The 19,326-nt window shown below is 35.8% G+C and overlaps 1 protein-coding gene across 1 annotated transcript; it reads left to right on the forward strand.

Annotated features, from left to right (window-relative positions):
• The first annotated feature begins 608 nt into the window (after positions 1-608).
• mri1 (methylthioribose-1-phosphate isomerase 1) lies at positions 609-13,725 on the forward strand. The gene is made up of 6 exons (XM_073843349.1): positions 609-1,283; positions 4,397-4,620; positions 6,099-6,268; positions 6,343-6,519; positions 8,352-8,576; positions 13,592-13,725. Exons 1-6 carry the CDS (start codon positions 1,152-1,154, stop codon positions 13,723-13,725), a joined length of 1,062 nt encoding a protein of 353 aa, XP_073699450.1. The 5' UTR covers positions 609-1,151.
• The last annotated feature ends 5,601 nt before the right edge of the window (positions 13,726-19,326 follow it).

The following is a 19,326-nucleotide window of genomic DNA, read 5'->3' on the forward strand; positions in this document are numbered from 1 at the left end:
CCAAATATTGTCCTATCCAACAAACCATACATCAGTTTATTCAGAAAGCTTATTTATTCAGCTTTCAGATTATGTATAAATCATCTTCTAACTGGTAACCAGTTTCTCCCTAATTATGTTACATTACTTTTGCATTACTTTTTAAATATGTGCAGGGCTTGCTTGTTTATATATATATATATATATATATAAAGTTAGATTTTTAGCAAATATAAAAGCCCTTCCACACCAAAAAGTGAAATGAATAAGCCTAAGGCTGAAGGAAAAGTAAATTCACTTCTGTACAGTAGAACTTTAGGAACAGAAAGTTCAACATTCTTCAGCAATGAGAAAAATTAAGCACAAATAATAATTAATCTAAAATAAGTTTTGCTGCTTAGTATGGTTAAATTAAACCAACAAAGGTCAGCAGCAAAGACATTGGTTAATAAAATGGGATTAAATACATAAAGGAAACAAAAAGGAACTCGGATATTTTCTTGTAAATAAAAAAGTAATGCGTTACTTGAAAAGTAATCTGATTACGTAACTTGCGTTACTTGTAATGCGTTACATCAAAATGATTAAACAAAAAAATTTGTAAGTTTAGGAAGAACCGTGCCTTCAAATGAAAATCGATCTGAGGTAACGTTAAATGCCGTCATGATGACTTATTAAAATATCAAACTCCAAACAATAGTGCCTGAGTGTGGGTTTTAGCACAAACACGATCTTCCGTGTCCTCGTTCCGATTCTTGAACATCTGCTCTTCATTAGATCCCTCCATTCACCCGCTAAGAATAGTCTGAATCGCTTTATTGTTGCGTCGCCGTACTTATAAGAATAATAAAGAGCTTCATCTGAATGTCAAATGCGCCGCACACAATGCGGGAGCGCGCAGCCTCTGCGGGATGACTGACAGGAGTAGGCGTGATCAAGAGGGCGGGGCTTCCTGCCAGAGCGAACACGCGGTTCCGTGATCGGTGCGCTTTTTTCTGCGATCCGTGCAGCAGGCCTTTAAACTACGCCCACACCTCGCGATTCGCGATTCATGATTCACGAATCACCCCGCTTTTAACACACCCCGAATCCAGCGGAACGGACCGACGGAACCCGTCACACATCGGCGCCAGCGCTCCCCGGAATACCTTCGGCCGCATCTCATACGGGTCATGACGCTGGAAGCGATCCGGTACCGGTCCGGGTCTCTGCAGATCCTCAACCAGCTGCTGCTGCCGCACGAGACCGTCTACGAGGAGATCCGCTCGGTGCAGGACGGATATGAGGCCATCAAGAGCATGAAGGTACGGCAGGCCCGATCGACGGATCCTCTGTCCGGTTCCGTTCACGCACGTCCGAGCATCGCGCTGCTCAACGCCGGGTTGAGGTTCCTTTGTGTCGGATCAGAGTACGGGGTCGCGCTTTGTTCGTGCGTGTGCATGTGTGTGAGCTTCATAACCTGCGCTTGACATAAAGTCAGAGTTAGCAAATATGTTTTCATTACAAACGCAATTAAATGCTTAAACGGGATGAATCGCAATTTAACGTCAATAATAAAATCCCAGTTGGCCTCGGTGATGTTCTGGAATGATGCTGCACATCATTCGCATCAGGAAGCGTTCTTGCGTTCAGTCTGCGCCGTTTTCTTCTTTTAATAATGCACGCTTGAGTCTTGGACAAACAAGTTATGCCACTTAATATTTGGCACTTGTAAAAAAACTAAAAGAAATACTTCCTAAAAAAGTGGTAACCTTATATTAACGTTAGGGGAACGTTCTGTAAAAGCTGTATGTGTGGTTTAATATGCTGATTTGTTTTATTGTTTGGCACAGATCAGAACTTCTGAACTTTTTAACCACTCTTTGTCCCGTGGGAACGGCCTCTTTTTGTTTGTGACATCATAAAGGTGTCTTGATTAAGGTAGTGCATAATTAATGTGTTGGGTGCTGGTTTTCCGGCAGCCATGTCTTGCGCCTCATTAATAGTCGTTACTGCAAATATCTGGCATGAATTATTGATCAATCAGGGATTCGGGGGCTTTGGTCCTGTGCCAGCCGCTGTCACTGTCATGAGAGCTTTACTAATGGACAGGAAATGACAATCATGGCCGAGCGTTTAAGTTACGGGCAGAGAATCTCTCTTTACTCTTATTTTCTCTGATGATTCATCAAGAGTGGCTTGTACGCCAGTCAAAAGTTTTTGGAGAGAAATAGGCCTTTTCTGCTCACCAAGCTTTTCTGCTCACATTTATTTGATCCAAAGTACAGCAGAAGGTGTAAAAATGTTAAACATTTTTGCTATTTAAAATAACTGGTTTATTTGAATATATATTTAAAATGTAATCTATTTCTGCGATGTAATAGAATTTTCAGCATCAGTAATCCAGTTACATGATCATTCTAATATGCTGATTTACTGATTAATATATAAATGTTCTATCTATATATAAGTTAAAAATCTTTGATGGATAAAATAATCCAAACGTCTGCATTTATCTGAAATAAAGCGCTTTTGTAACATTACACACTATACCATTCAAAAGCTTGGATTTTTTTTTTTTTTTAAGAAATTATAGAAAATAATACTTTTATTTAGCAGGATGCTTTAAATTGACCAAAGTGATTATAACGACATTTATGTTACAAAAGATTTCTACTCCAGATAAACACTGTTCTTCTGAACTTTCTGGTCATTAAAGAAACCTGAAAAAAGTTATATTAATCTGTTTTCAACATAATAATAATAATAATAATAATAATAATAATAATAATAATAATATATTTTTAAAGCAGCAAATCAGAATATTAGAATAATTTGTAAAGGATAATGTGTCTGGAATAATAAAATTAAGCTTTAAAATAACATGAATAAATTACTTATTTAAATATATTCAGATAGAAAACAGTTATTTTAAATATTTTACATTTCTACCGTATTTGTTGTACTTTGGATCAAATAAATGCAGGCTTGGTAAACAGAAGAGACTTCTCTAAAAAAAACATTAAAACTCTTCCGGTAATGTACAAAGAAACTTTCACATACCAATGTCAGATTTTTCAGTTCAGAATCTAATATTTTGTCATCATTTGTGACGCTGGACCACACAATCAGTCATTAGGGCCAATCTTTTAAATCACCTGAAAGCTGAACAAATAAGCTTTTCATTGGTGTTAGAATAGGACAACATTTGGCCGAGATATAACTATTTGAGTATCTCGAAACTGGTGAGAATAAGGGTGGCAAAAAATCTAAATATTGAGAAAATCGCCTTTAAATTTGTCCAAATGAAGTTTTTAGCCATGCATATTAATAAACAAAAATTCAGGTTTTATATATTTACGGTAGGGAATTTACAAAACATCTTCATGGAACATGAGTTTCACTTAATATCCTAATGATTTTTGCCATAAAAGAAAAAAAAATATTTTTACGCCATACAATGAAATTACTGGAATAAATTACATACTGAAATATATTCGGATAGAAAACGGTTATTTTAAATAGTACAAATATCAAAGTGTTACTGCATATACCTTGTTACTGAATTCTTGGTGAGCAGAAGAGACTTCTCTGAAAAACATTAGCTATTGCTATTTATGATTGGTTTTGTGGTCCAGGGTCACATTTACCCATCCTTTACATGTTCCAAGCCTGAATGAGTTTCTTTCCTCTGTTGAACCCAAAAGATTTTTTGTCGAATGTTGGTCCCCAACGAGTTGTTGGTAGCCATTGATTTCCATACGCTTTTGTAATCAATGGCTACCGTCAACTGTTCAGTCACCAACATTCTTCGGAATATCTTCTTTTGTGCTCAATAGAAGAAACTTGAGGGTGAGTAAATGATGACAAAATTCTCCGAATTTTGTGTGAACTGTCTCTTTAAGTCATTATGACATCATAGCCATTTAATCAGCTCTTTGATGGAGTGATGTCATAATTGTAGTCATAATGGCAGAATTCCAAATTCTAAAGAGATGATGTCATCATACTAACCATCATTTTTCTATTTGTCAACTGGAACTGTGAACTCCGGATGACTCCGTCATTTCATTGAAACTCTTAAATGGAAATGTTTTCCTTTTGAAGTCACTAAATGCAACGAGTAGTACTTGCGCACATTTATCCAATTGGATTTGCTGGTAATAACAATTTGGAAGTAAAATGGGTTTTATTGTGAATGGTGTTTGCGCACGACTTTGAACTCAAAACTTGAACCAACTCATGTGTTTCCAATCAGAATAAATACATTTATTGGGCTTTTCACCATAAAAATCAAGTTTTTCATTCCAGCTGATTTTCGAGCTGAACGGAAGTGTTAAATCACTGTATAAGATGATTTGTGAAATGAGGCTGTTAATTGTAAGCGCTGGCGGTCCTGCGGTTCTGACTCTGTGGCGTGTGACCTTTCACCCTGCAGGTGCGCGGCGCTCCCGCCATCGCCATCGTGGGGTGCCTGAGTCTGGCGGTGGAGCTGCGGGCGGGCGCCGGAGGTGAGGACCTGGTGTCCTTCATCAGGGACTCTCTGTGCCACCTGACGTCCGCCAGACCCACCGCCGTCAACATGGGCAGAGCCGCCCGCGAGCTCATGGAGTTCACAGAGAACGAGAGCATGGAGAAAAACACAGAGCAGCTCAGAGACAGGTGAGCACCTGATGGATGCCATGGTTTAACAGCAGTTAATAGTTTTGTTTTAATAGCAAGTCAACTAGATATTCTTAAAAAGAAGGTTTCTGCTTTGTTTTTGTTTTTTTTTGTCTTTGTACTAATTGCCATTATAGTATTGCTATTAACTATTAACAGTGCTGTTATTAACTAAAAATATTAAAAAATAGTTAAAATTGAGATGAAATAAAATGTAAATATTATAGATAGAAAACCTAAAGTTTATTTTTTTTTCTTTCAGTAAGTTGCCAGGGCAAATTCAGATTTTCTTTTACATTTAAGAACTAAAATAACTGGAACTAAAACAGAAATAAACATGAATTAAAGCTATATAGATTTTTTTTTTTTAAAATAGCTAAAATTAATACAAATGTAAAAAAAAAAATGTAAATGTAAACAAAGCAGTGTTGTTATTAACTAAAACTATTAAAAATAGTTACTAACTGATTAAAATAAAACTACTAATAAAATGTACTGTAAATATTGTAGTATAGTATATTATAGTAAAAAGTAAGGCTACTTTTAATAAATACTATAATAGTATATGAATAACAATAAAAATAACACTGTTCTGTGAACAGTTTACACAATTTTCTACAGTTTTTGACCAGATTGTATGTCAATAGTCAAAATATTATTTAAAATATAAAAAAAGTTTGTTTTGAATTTTTTTTATTTGTATTTATTATTTTTAAAATAGCATTTTGAATAGTATTTTTTCATTCCAGTGAGCAGATGTTAGAGCTGAATGGATTTAAAAAAATAAAAAAATTTAATTAAAACATTTAAAATATGATTTAAAATATTCTAAATTGAGAACAAATAATACAAAACATTTTATCTAAAATTTGTTTCATTTTCATTGTTTTTATTTTATTTCATTCAGAAGTAGTAATTAAAATATTTCAAACTATGTACGCATCCTTATGCAGTATCTGTTTAAACAGCCTTAAAGGAAATTAATTATTGTATATTTCAGTTTTACATTTTACATTTAACATTATATATGACCGTGACCCACAAAACCAGTCATAAGGGTCAGTTTTCTGAAATTAAGATTTATACATCATATGAAAGCTAAATAAATAAGGACAATATTTGGCCGAGATACAACTATTTGAAAATCTACAATCTGAGAGTGCAAAAAACTAAACATTCAGAAAATTGCCATCAAAGTTGTCCAAATGAAGTTCTTAGCCATGCATATTACTAATCAAAAATTACGTTTTGATAGATTTGTGGTAGAAAATGTACAAAATATCTTCATGGAACAAAATCTTTACTTAACATCCTAATGATTTTTGGCATAAAAGAAAAATCGATCATTTTGACCCATTCAGTGTATTTTTGGTCCAGGGTCACATATTAATATTTAATTTCCAGCAAAAATGTAAAAGGTTACCACAACAGGCTAAATATAAAGTACTGCATTTGATTTCTGTTTGACCCTGCTTTAGCGTGATTGGCTGGATTGAGGAGATGTTGGAGCGAGACGTGAACGACAACAAAAAAATCGGCAACTACGGCGCGCAGCACATCCTGTCCGGAGTCCCGCGAGACTCCGTCACCATCCTCACGCACTGTAACACGGGCAGCCTCGCCACCGCGGGATACGGCACGGCTCTCGGTCAGTCCGTTCTCTTATCATTAATGCACAAATGAAGACTGATCTCTGATAATGACTGTAACCTATCCATACAGGAGTGGTGCGGTCGCTGCACGCACTGGGCCGCTTGAAGCGTTTGTACTGCACAGAGACCCGGCCCTACAACCAGGGCGCCCGGCTGACGGCATATGAAGCCGTGGCGGAGGGATTCCCAGCCACCCTCATCACAGACAGCATGGCGGCCCTCACCATGAGGGAGAAAGGCATCACAGGTGACACAGAGAGACTTTCTTAACGGAGATATTCACATCCAGAACAAAGATTTACAGAGGATATGCTCAACCCCTTGTCGTCCAAGATGTCCATGTCTGTCTTTCTTGAGCTGTGAGGAAATTGTTTTTTGATTAAAACATTTCAGGATTTCTCTCCATATAGTGGACGTCTATGGTGCCCGTGAGTTTGAACTTCCAGAATGCAGCTTCAAAAGGCTCTAAACGATCCCAGCCGAGGAAGAATGATCTTATCTAGTGGAACAATTGGCTATTTTCTAAATTAATTGACAGTTTATATTAGTGCTGTGCAGTTAATCAAAATTCGGTTTCGATTTCGACTTCTGCTTCAAACGATCATGAAAATGCAGTAATCGAGATGAAACGATTATTGTGCCCCAATCCACCCCCTCACCAGTGGTGCGCTTTCGCTCCTCCATAAAAGCCTAATTTCACATGCAAATCAGCAAAATCATGTAACGTGACTTTCATAAAACGTGCTCTGATTTATTAATGTGTCTTTGATGTGTTTTTAAAGTGAGAAAGATAACATGCGCCGTTCTGTGTATGCGAACACGGATGTGTAAAGTTATATTTTAGCTCAAGGTGCACCTAAACAGACAAATACACGCACAAATATTTCAAAATGAGGCACTTGGTGATTATTCATGTAAACTCTTGTCAGTTCTGTCTTAAATGATCATAAACAGTTGAGAATGAAAATACGTGTGTAACAGTATATTGGATCTGTGTGGCGCTTAAAGCAGCAACAAATAATATTCCTTCTGCCGTCTCTGTGCTTAATATGAATAAAACGTAAAAATCTGAAGAGAAAAATCACTCACTGCTCTTGAATGAAAGACTTTTGTGGTTTTAATAAGAAACAAAGCATGTTTGACTGTTACAGTGAAGACGCTGTTTTATTTTACATTCAAATAATTACATTCAATTTCTTTAGTATTGTTTGACTACTTTAGACTTGCATAAGTATTCAGTATTTATTCTTTTGTTTTTTCAAATCAAATATTTTTTTTCTGTTGTATTGCTATCTTTAAATTAATCGGTAATATAAAGTTTTGGTCCCAGTCATAATAGTGTTAAATAATCGTGATTACAATATTGACCAAGATAATCATGATTATGATTTTTGCCAAAATCAAGCAGCCCTAATCTATATACTTTTTAACCTCAGATGCTCATCTTGTCTTGCTCTGTGTATTCCGGTTCAAGACAGTCAGGGTATGTCGAAAAACTCCCATCTCATTTTCTCCTTCAACTTCAAAATCATCCTACATCGCTGTTTTACCTTTTTTTGCAAAGGATGTTTGATTTTCTTTGCATTTTTACTTTGTAAACAGTGGGTTGGTACTTCTGCAGCGATGTAGGCCGATTTTAAAGTTGGAGGAGAAAATGAGGTGGGAGTTTTTCGACATACCCTAACTGTATTGAACTGGATTACACAGAGTTGACACAGAGCTAGACAAGATGAGCTTTTGAGGTTTAAAAGAATAGAAATTGTTCGTTTGATCGTTTTGGTAGATAAGACACATCTTCATCGGCTGGGATCAGTTAGAGCACTTTGAAGCTACCTTTAAACTGAATTTTGGAAGTTCAAACTCGGGAGCACCATAGAAGTCAATTATAAGTAGAGAAATCCTGAAATGTTTTCCTCAAAGCATAATTTCTTCACGACTGAAGAAAGAAAGACATGAACATCTTGGATGACAGGGGGTGAGTGCATTATCTGTAAATTTTTGTTCTGGAAGTGAACTACTCATGTAAGTTTCCTGTCTGTATTAGCTCTGTCAGATGTTAATGTTCCTGTACACACACAGCTGTCGTCGTCGGAGCGGACAGGGTTGTTGCCAACGGGGACACGGCGAACAAAGTGGGCACGTATCAGCTGGCCATCGCCGCCAAGCATCACGGTGTACCGTTTTACGTGGCGGCGCCCAGCACGTCCTGCGATCTGAGTCTGGAGAGCGGACGAGACATCGTGATCGAGGAACGTCCACCTGAGGAGCTCACCAGCATCAATGGAGTTCCTGTAGCTGCTCCTGGTAAACAGCGCACAATTAATATCCACCTTGTTGTTTACACTGCAAAAAATGCTTTTCTTACTTAGATTTTTTTGTCATGTTTCCAGCCAAAATATCTAAAAATTCTTAAATCAAGAAGGATTTTCTAGACGAGTTAAAAATATTTTCGTGTTTTCAGAAAAAACAAGCCAAAATTAAGTGATTTTTTTTTTTAGAACAAGCAAAATAATCTGCCAATGGGGTAAGAAAAAAAATCTTATTTCAAACAGAAAAAAAGTTTTTTTTTTCCTTACCGCATTGGCAGATTATTTTGTTTGTTTCAAGTAAAAACACACGTAATTTTGACTTGTTTTTTCTGAAAATAAGACATTAATTTTTACTCGTCTAGAAAATCCTTCTTGATCTAAGACTTTTTAGATATTTTGGCTGGGAACAAGACAAAAAATCTTAATAAGAAAAGCACTTCGGGTTCATTAGCCGCTGTAGGGAAATAACGAGAAGAATAACAACTTGCAGTAAACGGTAAAACTGTTTGTGCTACAAAAGAGTGTGTTCATAATTAAGATAATACATTAAAATAATATGATAAGACACACCAATTTGCAATATCAAGCAGCAAAACAAGCTGTTTTGTACAGCTAAAAATAGTTGGACGTGGATGACCCCAGAAGCCACACCCATAAAAGTTACAAATTGCCATGCCCACTCCTAAATAAACATTCAAAATAAAAATTAGAATGAAACAGGTTAACGTTTCTCATTTTTAGCTAAGCTAAAGTTGAAGCACTGAAATTACTGACTGGAAATAAATAGAAGCTAATAACTAGTTTTAATTAATAAACTAAATAAACTAATAAAGGAACAAAACTACTAAGAATTAAACTCAAATTAAAAAGAAAACTAGAAATAGTAAAGTACGAACAATTTAAAATATAGCTGCAAGCGGCGATTACCGGAGTTCAAGCGCTTTACAGTCAAGCGAAAATATAGCACCTCTGTTCAATCTTTCTGAAGTCTTTGTAAAGTGCCTTTTAATATATTTAATCAAATAAATACTAAAAAATAATTTCAGCTTCAGCCTGGTTTAATAGCATTTATATATATATATATATACAAATGTATGCAAATCTTTGCTCAAATTAAGCTGTAAAATAAATAGTTTATCCCTTTAAATGCAATGGATTTTGAAAGATATCAACAAAAAAACGGGCAAAACTTTAAAAGTGATTTTCTCAGGTTTTCAATTGGAAAAATAGGGCAAATGGGTAAGTCTTTAAAACCATTCAAGGTATGACTTTTGTGACTTTTTACAGCTTGTGGTCTCCCCTTTCCATCAGGTCACATATTAGAATGATTTCTGAAGGATCATGTGACATTGAAGAATGGAGTGATGATACTGAAAATTCAGCTTTGATCACAGGAATAAATTACATTTTACAATATATTCACATAGAAAACTCTTCTTGTAAATTTTAATAATATTTTACAATTTTACTGTTTTGACTGTATTTTTGATCAAATGAATGCAGCCTTGGTGAGCAGTAGAGACTTCTTACCAGTCCCAAACTTTTGAACAGTAGTGTAAGTGTATTAAAGCCCCACTAAGTAACTTTTTTTACCTTAAAATAATGTTTCCGAACTCATGTCAGCGGTTCATCAACTCATAACAGGGTGAAACGGCACTTTCGTATTCGCTTTGCGACCCTCTATCAGCCGTAACAGCACTATGTAAGTTTGGGTCGTCGGGTCGCGGTTTTGTAGTTCAAATGAGACTACAAATGCGACTTGCTTCACGGCAGGCTTCACAAAAGGTTTTCATACTTTTATAAAGTCATACAACATACTCTACCTTGTCACTGGACATCGTTATTTCCAAAGCCGGTCCTGGATAGCCTTTCAAACAAATAACGTGCATGTGACACGATGGTAGGCTAAATTATTTACGACAGCGGTAATGGACAATTCCGCTTCTAACCTGTAGAGGGAGCATTGAGGGAAAAGTTACTTAGTGTTGCTTTAATTGCACTGTGTTCATTTACAGTAAACTGCTGTTTGTATTTTTTATGTTTATTTTTTTGGGTGAAGAAGGGGTGAGAAAACCAGAAAAAGATTATTAGTCTGTCTATGTGTGTGTGTGACCGCAGGGTTTAAGTGAGATTTGAAACAGAGCGGAGCTGCTTTTAATTAAACGGTTCTGATATGAGAGCGAGCGGGGGTGGGAGAGAGAGAGAGAGAGAGATGATCCTCCATATGTGCGAAAACAGAAGAGTGTGAGAGGAGTCAGAATGATCAGATTAATTAAAGCTGCAGCGTTTAATAGCTGGCGGCGTCTCGAGGGGAGAGACAGATTACTGCGCGGCTCTCAGGAACTCTGCTGTCTGACGCACGATGGACAAGACTGGGAGATTGAGACGGGAAACGCTGGTCCCAGATCAGCGCGGGACGCCCCAATCGATTCATCTCAGCAAATTAACTTGCTATCTGACTGGAACTGTTACATGTCTGTTCAATTTGAAGAGAAACGCCATGAATCACAGCGTTTATATGAGTGAAATAGTTCAGTGTTGATGTGTTCGTTCATGGGAAGATTTGAGGAAATTCTAGATGTAGCATTTCATCACTTGCTCAACAATAGATCCTCTGTTGTGAATGGGTGCCGTCAGATTGAAAGCCCAAAACATCACAATAATCCACAAGTAATTCACACCACTCCATTACTTTAAATGTTTGGGGTTGGTAAGTTTAAATCTTTCACAAAGAAGATGCTTCTGCTAACCAAGGCTGCATTTATTTGACTAAAAATACACTAAAAGCTGTAAAATTGTGAAATATTATTACAATTTAGAAGATGAGTTTTCTATGTGAATATATTGTAAAATGTAATTTATTCCTGTGATGCAAAGCTGAATTTTCAGCATCATTACTCCAGTCTTCAGTGTCACATGATCCTTCAGAAATCATTCTAATATGCTGGTTTGCTGCCCAAGAAACATTTCTGATGATTATTTATGTAAAAAAAAACAGTCGTGCTGCTTCATATTTTTGTGGAAAACTTTTTTTTTTTTTCAGGATTCTCTGATGAATCAAAAGTAATTTATCTAAAATAGAAATCTTTTGTAACATTATAAATGTCTTTATAGTCATATTCGATCAATTTTAAGTGTCCTAGCTGAATAGAAATAATGATTTCATTTAAAGAAATAAAAAATAAAAATGCAATCTGAAACGAAATAAATATTAGCTAAAATATGTATTTAAAAAAAAGTAACTTATTTTTAGATCTTTGCCAAAGCGACATATATTATTTTTTTAATTGATAAACCTTTTATAGACCTATATAGACAAGAACAGCAAAAACTAATAAAAATTGGGGGGGGGGGGGGGGTCTATAACTTAAACTAATAGTCAAAAGTTTTTGAACGGTAAGATTTTGTTTTTTAAAGAAGTCTCTATTTGATCCAAAGTGAAACAGTTAATTTTTAAAAATATCTTTACTATTTAAAATAACTGATTTCTGTTTGAATATATTTTAATTTAAATTTGTAATTTATTTCTGTGATCAAAGCTGAATTTTCAGCATCATTACTCCAGTCTTCAGTGTCACATGATCCTTCAGAAATCATTCTAACATGCTGATCAAGAAACGTTTATTATTATATAATAAAAGGAGGAAGAATTTATAGAAATTAATACTTTTATTTAGCAAGGATGCTTTAAATTGTTCAAAAGTGATGATAAAGACATTTATAATGTTACAAAAGATTTCTATTTCAGATAAATGCTGTTCTTCTGAACTTTCTATTCGTCAAAGAAGCCTGAAAAAAATCTCCTCAGCTGTTTTCAACAACAATAATAAATGGTTTTGAGCAGCAAATCAGAATATTAGAATGATTTCTGAAGGATCGTGTGACTGGAGTAATGATGCTAAAAATTCAGCTTTCAAATCAAAAGAATAAATTACATTTTAAAATATGTTCAAATAATAAACAGTTATTTTAAATAGAAAATATATTTCAAAATTTGACTGTTTTCGCTATACCTTGAGTCAAATAAATGCAGGCTTGGTGAGCAGAAGAGTCTTCTTTAAAAAACATACAAATCTTACTGTTCAAAAACTTTTGACTGGTAGTGTAAATAAATAAACCAATAGATTGCTTGATTGATTACTTAAAGGGATGGTTCGGAGTAGAATTGACTTCATTGCTATGCATGCCGAAGCCCATGTAAATACCCCATCCGAAGTTTTTTTTTTACCTTAGTCAAACATTTATGGAGATATTAGAGTTTTTCGAATTACTTGTTACAGGAGTGATTGGTACATGTGATGTATCTCGTAAATTGCACCACTAAACGTGCAAGTAATCTTACCAAACTTGTACAGTAGTGTAAATAGGTTATGTACTCACAAAACGCTGCATCAGAACATTTGTAAGTCCACCATGAGTGTTTTAAAAACACGTTTTACCCGATCCCTACTAGTCTCAGAAACTACAAGTCGACGTCGCTTCCCTGGTTTGAAAAAAGCACATAAAAGTCCTCCTACTACGTCTGTGTGCATGTCAACTTGTAGGAGGACTTTTACGTGCTTTTTTCAAACCAGGGAAGTGACGTCGACTTGTAGTTTCTGAGACTAGTAGGGATCGGGTAAAACGTGTTTTTAAAACACTCATGGTGGACTTACAAATGTTCTGATGCAGCGTTTTGTGAGTACATAACCTATTAACCCTAAGTTTGGTAAGATTACTTGCACGTTTAGTGGTGCAATTTACGAGATACATCACATGTACCATTCACTCCTGTAACAAGCAATTCGAAAAACTCTAATATCTCCATAAATGTTTGACTAAGGTAAAAAAAAACTTCGGATGGGGTATTTAGATGGGCTTCGGCATGCATAGCAATGAAGTCAATTCTACTCCGAACCATCCCTTTAATAAAAAAGTAAAATGCAAACATCTAATTCAAAATAACAACATTGTAATAGTACATCGTTAATAGGTTAACACTGATTGTCTGATCCGTGTCTGTGGTTGCAGGTATCGAGGTGTGGAACCCGTCGTTCGACGTCACTCCTCACCAGCTGATCACGGGCGGCATCATCACGGAGCTGGGCGTGTTCCTGCCATCTGAACTGCAGGCCGCTCTGACGGGGAGACTCACGGCTCTGTAAGACGCCGCGCCGCCTCTCCTAAAGTTTTCACCTCACTCTGGTGGAAGTTGCACCTTTAATTACACACACAAGCGTCAGCACCGAGGTGTTAACAAGGTATACAAGGCACGTTCCATTCGATTCAACACTTACAAAGTGGAATAACACCATGTGACACACACTTGTACAACCCAGGGATGCTTGTAAACACACACACACTCACACACTCACACACACACATAAACACACGTTCTCCTTCTCTCTGTGCGTACAGCTCATGTCACGTCATCTCATGTCTTTCGTCCTCATCGTCGTGAAAACCTCGCTCATTTGTTCCTTTTTCCACTCGTTTCTTCCCCTCTATCTGGCTCGGCTCCAGTTTTTAACAGGAAGTGTTTCACAGAGATGGTCAACGGTGTAGAACGGTCAGAGTATTAGGAAATAAAAGTCTTGCACTTAAAGGAACACTCCACTTTTTTTGGAAATAGGCTCATTCTCCAACTCCCCCCGAGTTAATAAGTTGAGTTTTACCGTTTTGAAATCCATTCAGCCGTTCTCCTGTTCTGGCGATATCACTTTTAGCATAGCTTAGCATAGATCATTGAATCCTATTAGACCAGTAGCATCGCGTTCAAAAATGACCAACGAGTTCCGATATTTGTCCTCTTTAAAACTTGACTCTTCTGTAGTTATATCGTGTACTAAGACCAGCGGAAATGTAAAGCAGCGGTTTTCTAGGCCGATAAGATTAGGAACTACACTCACATTTCGTCGTGGACCTAATGGCTGTCGCAAGAGTAAGTTATTCCTGCAACCACTACAATATATAATATAAAGATTTTGAATGCATACTGTCAGTTTGCATTTTCAGGCTTATTCATGATGTACACTTTTACTCAAAACTCACTTTAAAACACCACCGACTGTTAGTGATGTATGTCTCGAGACCGGTCTCGGTCTTGTCACGGCCTTGACGGTCTTTGGTCTTGGTCTTGTCAAGGTCTCGCTGTCTCAGACCGTCATAGTGGTCGGGGATTTAGCAGTACTACACGTTAAAAAAAAAAAAAAAAACGAGGCGCTCTAGAATCTTTGGTATCCACGACAACACAACGTTTGATAATGCAACATTAATATTTTGCGCCCTTCAAATCAAATGCAACCAATCACAAGCATGTAGTTTTTTGTTTTTTTTTTGCGAAAGCTGTTGGCGCTCATCCATCCATATAACGTTATGCCCTCTATATTACTAAATAAATGGTCTTTTAAATATCATCTGCATATCTCTGTTGTGTTGACTAAACATAAGGCCTAATCCAAGTTTATAATTGTGTATCTTTAATTTGATGTTACGATTTCATCTACACATTAAGTATAATTTCAATTGGTTACATGCTGTATTTCTCGTTGTTTAGACAGTTGTTGGAGGAGCAAGATTGTGTTGGGGGTGTTTGATGTTTTGTCAGATGAACCAGTCAGTACCAGTAATGTCAGTCCTCAACAGTATACAAAAGTTAAGGGAGTCTCAATCCTCTAATAGTGCAGTAACAGCCGTCATACAATTGATACACATAGTTGATCTCACCCAGTCTGAAAAAACATTTGCAGTGAGCTCAGTCACACACATGGCATGGTCTGTCTCTGTATTGCTCTGCCTGTAGTTGAAGTAACACTGTCTAACATTGAGTGTAAACTGTGGCTGAACCCTAGTATGCTGCTGTTCATACAAGTTATTGCGTAGCTTCAACACTAGTCTGTTTTTTTCTCCGGTCTCGTCTTGGTCTTGTCATGGTCTCGATACCTTCTGGTCTTGGTAGTGTCTTGGTCTCGGTTTAGGCGGTCTTGACTACAAGTCTACCGACTGTTCGCAATAACTTTCTTTTGCAATCACACATGAAATTTGGTCATAGCAAATACTGTTGGCCCAAACCTAGTCGTCAGGGGTTGCATTTCACAGGTTACGTTAGCCAACAACAATAGCAATTAGTCATGTTATACTTACAGCCATGGGCGATGCTCCTCGTTGTCCTGTCTGTACTCTGAAGATTGTTGGGATCGCCGTGTCCTTTAGACGCCCTGCTGTAGTACCGGTAAAACTATCCAAATAGTCATCTGGTTCAAAATCCTCGGAGCAAACACGCCATTTCTTGATCGTTTCTACCGGTGTTTTGAGATCCATGTTCAGAGCAGCCAGCCATTGATTCATTAGTCGAAATTGCTTTTTTTTTCTTGGGAATTCAATGAAACATGGTAGTAGAGTAAGTCTTTAACTTACTATCACAGCCCCTTACAATGCACATAACCATAGCTAATCACACACAGGTAAATCCAGCCACTAACATTTTACCATCTGCAACTCTGACAGCTGCAACAACCGGAATTACACAAACTTAGCACCGGTCATATTGGAAGTTACCTAGCTGGGAACTAATTTCAGGCGCTGTGTGATATTACTGCGCCTGCTTCGGCCATGTTACGGCAGCAAACTTCCTTGACTATTACGCCGGAATGGGAGTGTAGTTCCTAATCTTATCGGCCTAGAAAACCGCAGCTTTACATTTCCGCTGGTCTTAGTACACGATATAACTACAGAAGAGTCAAGTTTTAAATAGGACAAATATCGAAACTCGTTGTTCCTTTTTGAACGCAATGCTACTGGTCTAATAGGATTCAATGATCTATGCTAAGCTATGCTAAAAGTGATATAAACAGAACAGGAGAATGGCTGAATGGATTTCAAAACGGTAAAACTCAACTTATTAACTCGGGGGGAGTTGGAGAATGAGCCTATTTCCAAAAAAAGTGGAGTGTTCCTTTAATACGGGTCAACTGGTGTCCTTTAAGGGGGAATCTCACGAAAGCTGTCGAGAACACGCCCGGGTCTATTTCACACCAAAATCAAATGGGAAAATAAATTACATTTTCTATATAGTAAGCAAAGCCTATTTTAGGATTATTACGATGCTGCAGTTTGATTTTTAATAAAATCCTCCATATTCTCACTAATGTAATTCAAAAACATTTTTTATTGAACTAAATTTTCCATAAATAATATTCTACAATCATGGTAGCATTTCATATATTAGTGTATTACAATCATTTTTTCTATAATATTTTATATTATATTAATATTGTAGAACAGTAATGAGAATCCTAAGAAAATATTTAAATATTCTCCAATTTTTTGCATTACACTAATGAGAATTTCAATGGAAAAATGTATTTAATTGTCATCTTAATGTCCTTTTTTTTTTTTGCAAAACCTTATGCAAAATATAATACCATATTTTTATTTGTTTTTGAGGTGAAGTGTTTTCTATTAAGATTATTAAGATGCTGCATTGCAATTTTAATAACACTTAAATATTTTTTAAATCCCTACATATTCTCACTAATGTAATACAGATTTTAGATTTAAAATATTATACATTCAAATATTAAGCAATATAATGTTATATTACTATATTTTTTACTGTAATATTAAAAAATCTACATTACAGTAATGAGAATCCTAATAAAAATATTTTAGTTTAATACGTTTTTTTTTTTTTTTTTTTTTTTTGCATTACACTAATGAGAATTTTGGTGGTAAAATATTTCTAATTGTTGTCTTTATGATTTACGTTTTTTTTTTTTTGTTTTTTTTTGAGCAAAACTTAATGAGATGTAATAGCTACCATGTATTTTCTTTTGGGTTTGAGGTGATTTTGGTTTTTAAGAATATTAAGATGCTGCATTGTGATTTTAATGACACTAAAATATTTTAATATCCCTACATATTCTCACTAATGTAATGCAAAAAAATCTATTTAACTAAATTTTAGAATCCAAATATTATACAATAAAATATTAAGCAATATAATGTTATAGTACTAGATTTTTACTGTCATATTTAAAAAAAAAAACTATATTACAGTAATGAGAATCCTAATAAAAATATTTTAGTGTAATAAGTTTTTTTGTTTGTTTTTTGCATTACACTAATAAGAATTTCGGTGAGAAAATGTATTTAATTGATTTTTTTTTTTTTGTAAAACGTAATGCAAAATATAATACCATGTTTTTATTTGGCTTTGAGATGAAGTGTGTTCTATTAAAACTATTAAGATGTTGCATAGTTATTTTAATGACTGAGAATATTTTAAATATCCCTACATATTCTCGCTAATGTAATGCAAAAAAATTATATTTAACAACATTTTAGATTAAACATATTACATAATATTAAAGAATATGATGTTTTATTACTATATTTTTTTTACTGTAATACTATATTACAGTAATGAGAATCCTAATAAAAAATTTTCGAAAACATTTTTTTTTTTTTTTTTTTTTGCATGACACTAATGAGAATTTTAGTGGGAAAACGTATATAACTATCATCTTTATGATCCTTTTTTTAAATGAAACTTAATGAAAATGTAATACCATATTTTCTCTTTTGGTTTTGAGGTGAAGTGTTTTCCTGAGACTTTCCCTTAAAGGTCCAACTGTTTGTTAGCTATAATAATAGATTTATGTAAAATACAAGCCTATTTTAGATAAGGGCTGTACTTTAAAATGTACATATGCAGGATTTATGCCAATCCGAGCGCCAGTCCTGTTCCAGGCGGTGCCAATGGAAGAAACAATATCTCATGTTACTAAATCAAAATGTTATATTAACATTAAAAGAGATTTCAAGCCTGTAATCGAGCAAATGCAACAAATACAAAGAGTATAAGCATTCATATGCAGAAGATTTAACCTCATATGAGTAAATACAGTGTGTTACAGTAGTCATTTGGACCAGAATTACAACAGAAAATGAGGTACGAGTTCAAATTATTTTCACTTATGTCTTTAAATCTCTAACTTTGGCAGGTGTATTTGATCAAGGTGTGGGAAAATGGTGCTATGGAGCTAGATGTTAGACAATACCTCAGAAAAGATCCCAGAATCCTCTAGTACTTCCACTCTGTTTTTTATCGTAGTTCTGTGTTGCATTTATTTACACAAACAAGCACGATCACACATGAACACACTCGAGCCTGGGTGTGCGTTCGCAGGCGCGGCTGATCCCGGGTCAGAATCCGGCCAGGCTGCTGCTCAGACGGGCCGCTGTGTGTTCGAGAGCGGGTCTGATCTGGGATCAGTCGGCGCGAGTTGTTCCGGGCTTGCGCTCCGTGTTACCGAATGTAACGAGGCCCGAAATCCTCACTGCCTTACGAGACCAGCAAAAACACCCCGCCCACTGATGTCCGATTGGCTGAATGAGACGGAGCCACGCCCACTTTTCGGAGAACGGCGCCGCCCCCTAAGGCTTTTCCGAAATCAGAATTCATGATTTTATCATAGTACCCAAATTTTCACGATAAGATGATCAGTGTCACATTAATGAACCTTAGGGTGACGCCATATTTAATTTCTGACAGGAATGAAAATGAGGCTGTGAGGGAGAGACAGAAAGTGAGTTTAAAAGCTTTAACTGTTGATTGAAAACCAAAGTCATCTTTGAAACGCCTTTCGCGCATGCAGCTCCTATCTCTTTGAATGGGGAAACATCAAATTCTCCAAATTGATTGAAATCTTTTTTTACCAACAGCAGACTTAATTTTAATTAAAAAATTTAAACCACTGAATTTT

This window comes from Garra rufa, chromosome 6, assembly GCF_049309525.1.
Source record: "Garra rufa chromosome 6, GarRuf1.0, whole genome shotgun sequence".
Taxonomy (NCBI): domain Eukaryota; kingdom Metazoa; phylum Chordata; class Actinopteri; order Cypriniformes; family Cyprinidae; genus Garra; species Garra rufa.

What these genes read in the sequence shown, in the direction of transcription:
- mri1 (XM_073843349.1), top strand. Translation starts at nt 1,152, where the DNA reads ATGACGCTGGAAGCGATCCGGTACCGGTCCGGGTCTCTGCAGATCCTC. An exon ending in AGGCCATCAAGAGCATGAAG is followed by an intron (nt 1,284 to 4,396) that starts GTACGGCAGGCC and finishes TTCACCCTGCAG; the next exon opens with GTGCGCGGCGCTCCCGCCAT. An exon ending in GGGATACGGCACGGCTCTCG is followed by an intron (nt 6,269 to 6,342) that starts GTCAGTCCGTTC and finishes CTATCCATACAG; the next exon opens with GAGTGGTGCGGTCGCTGCAC.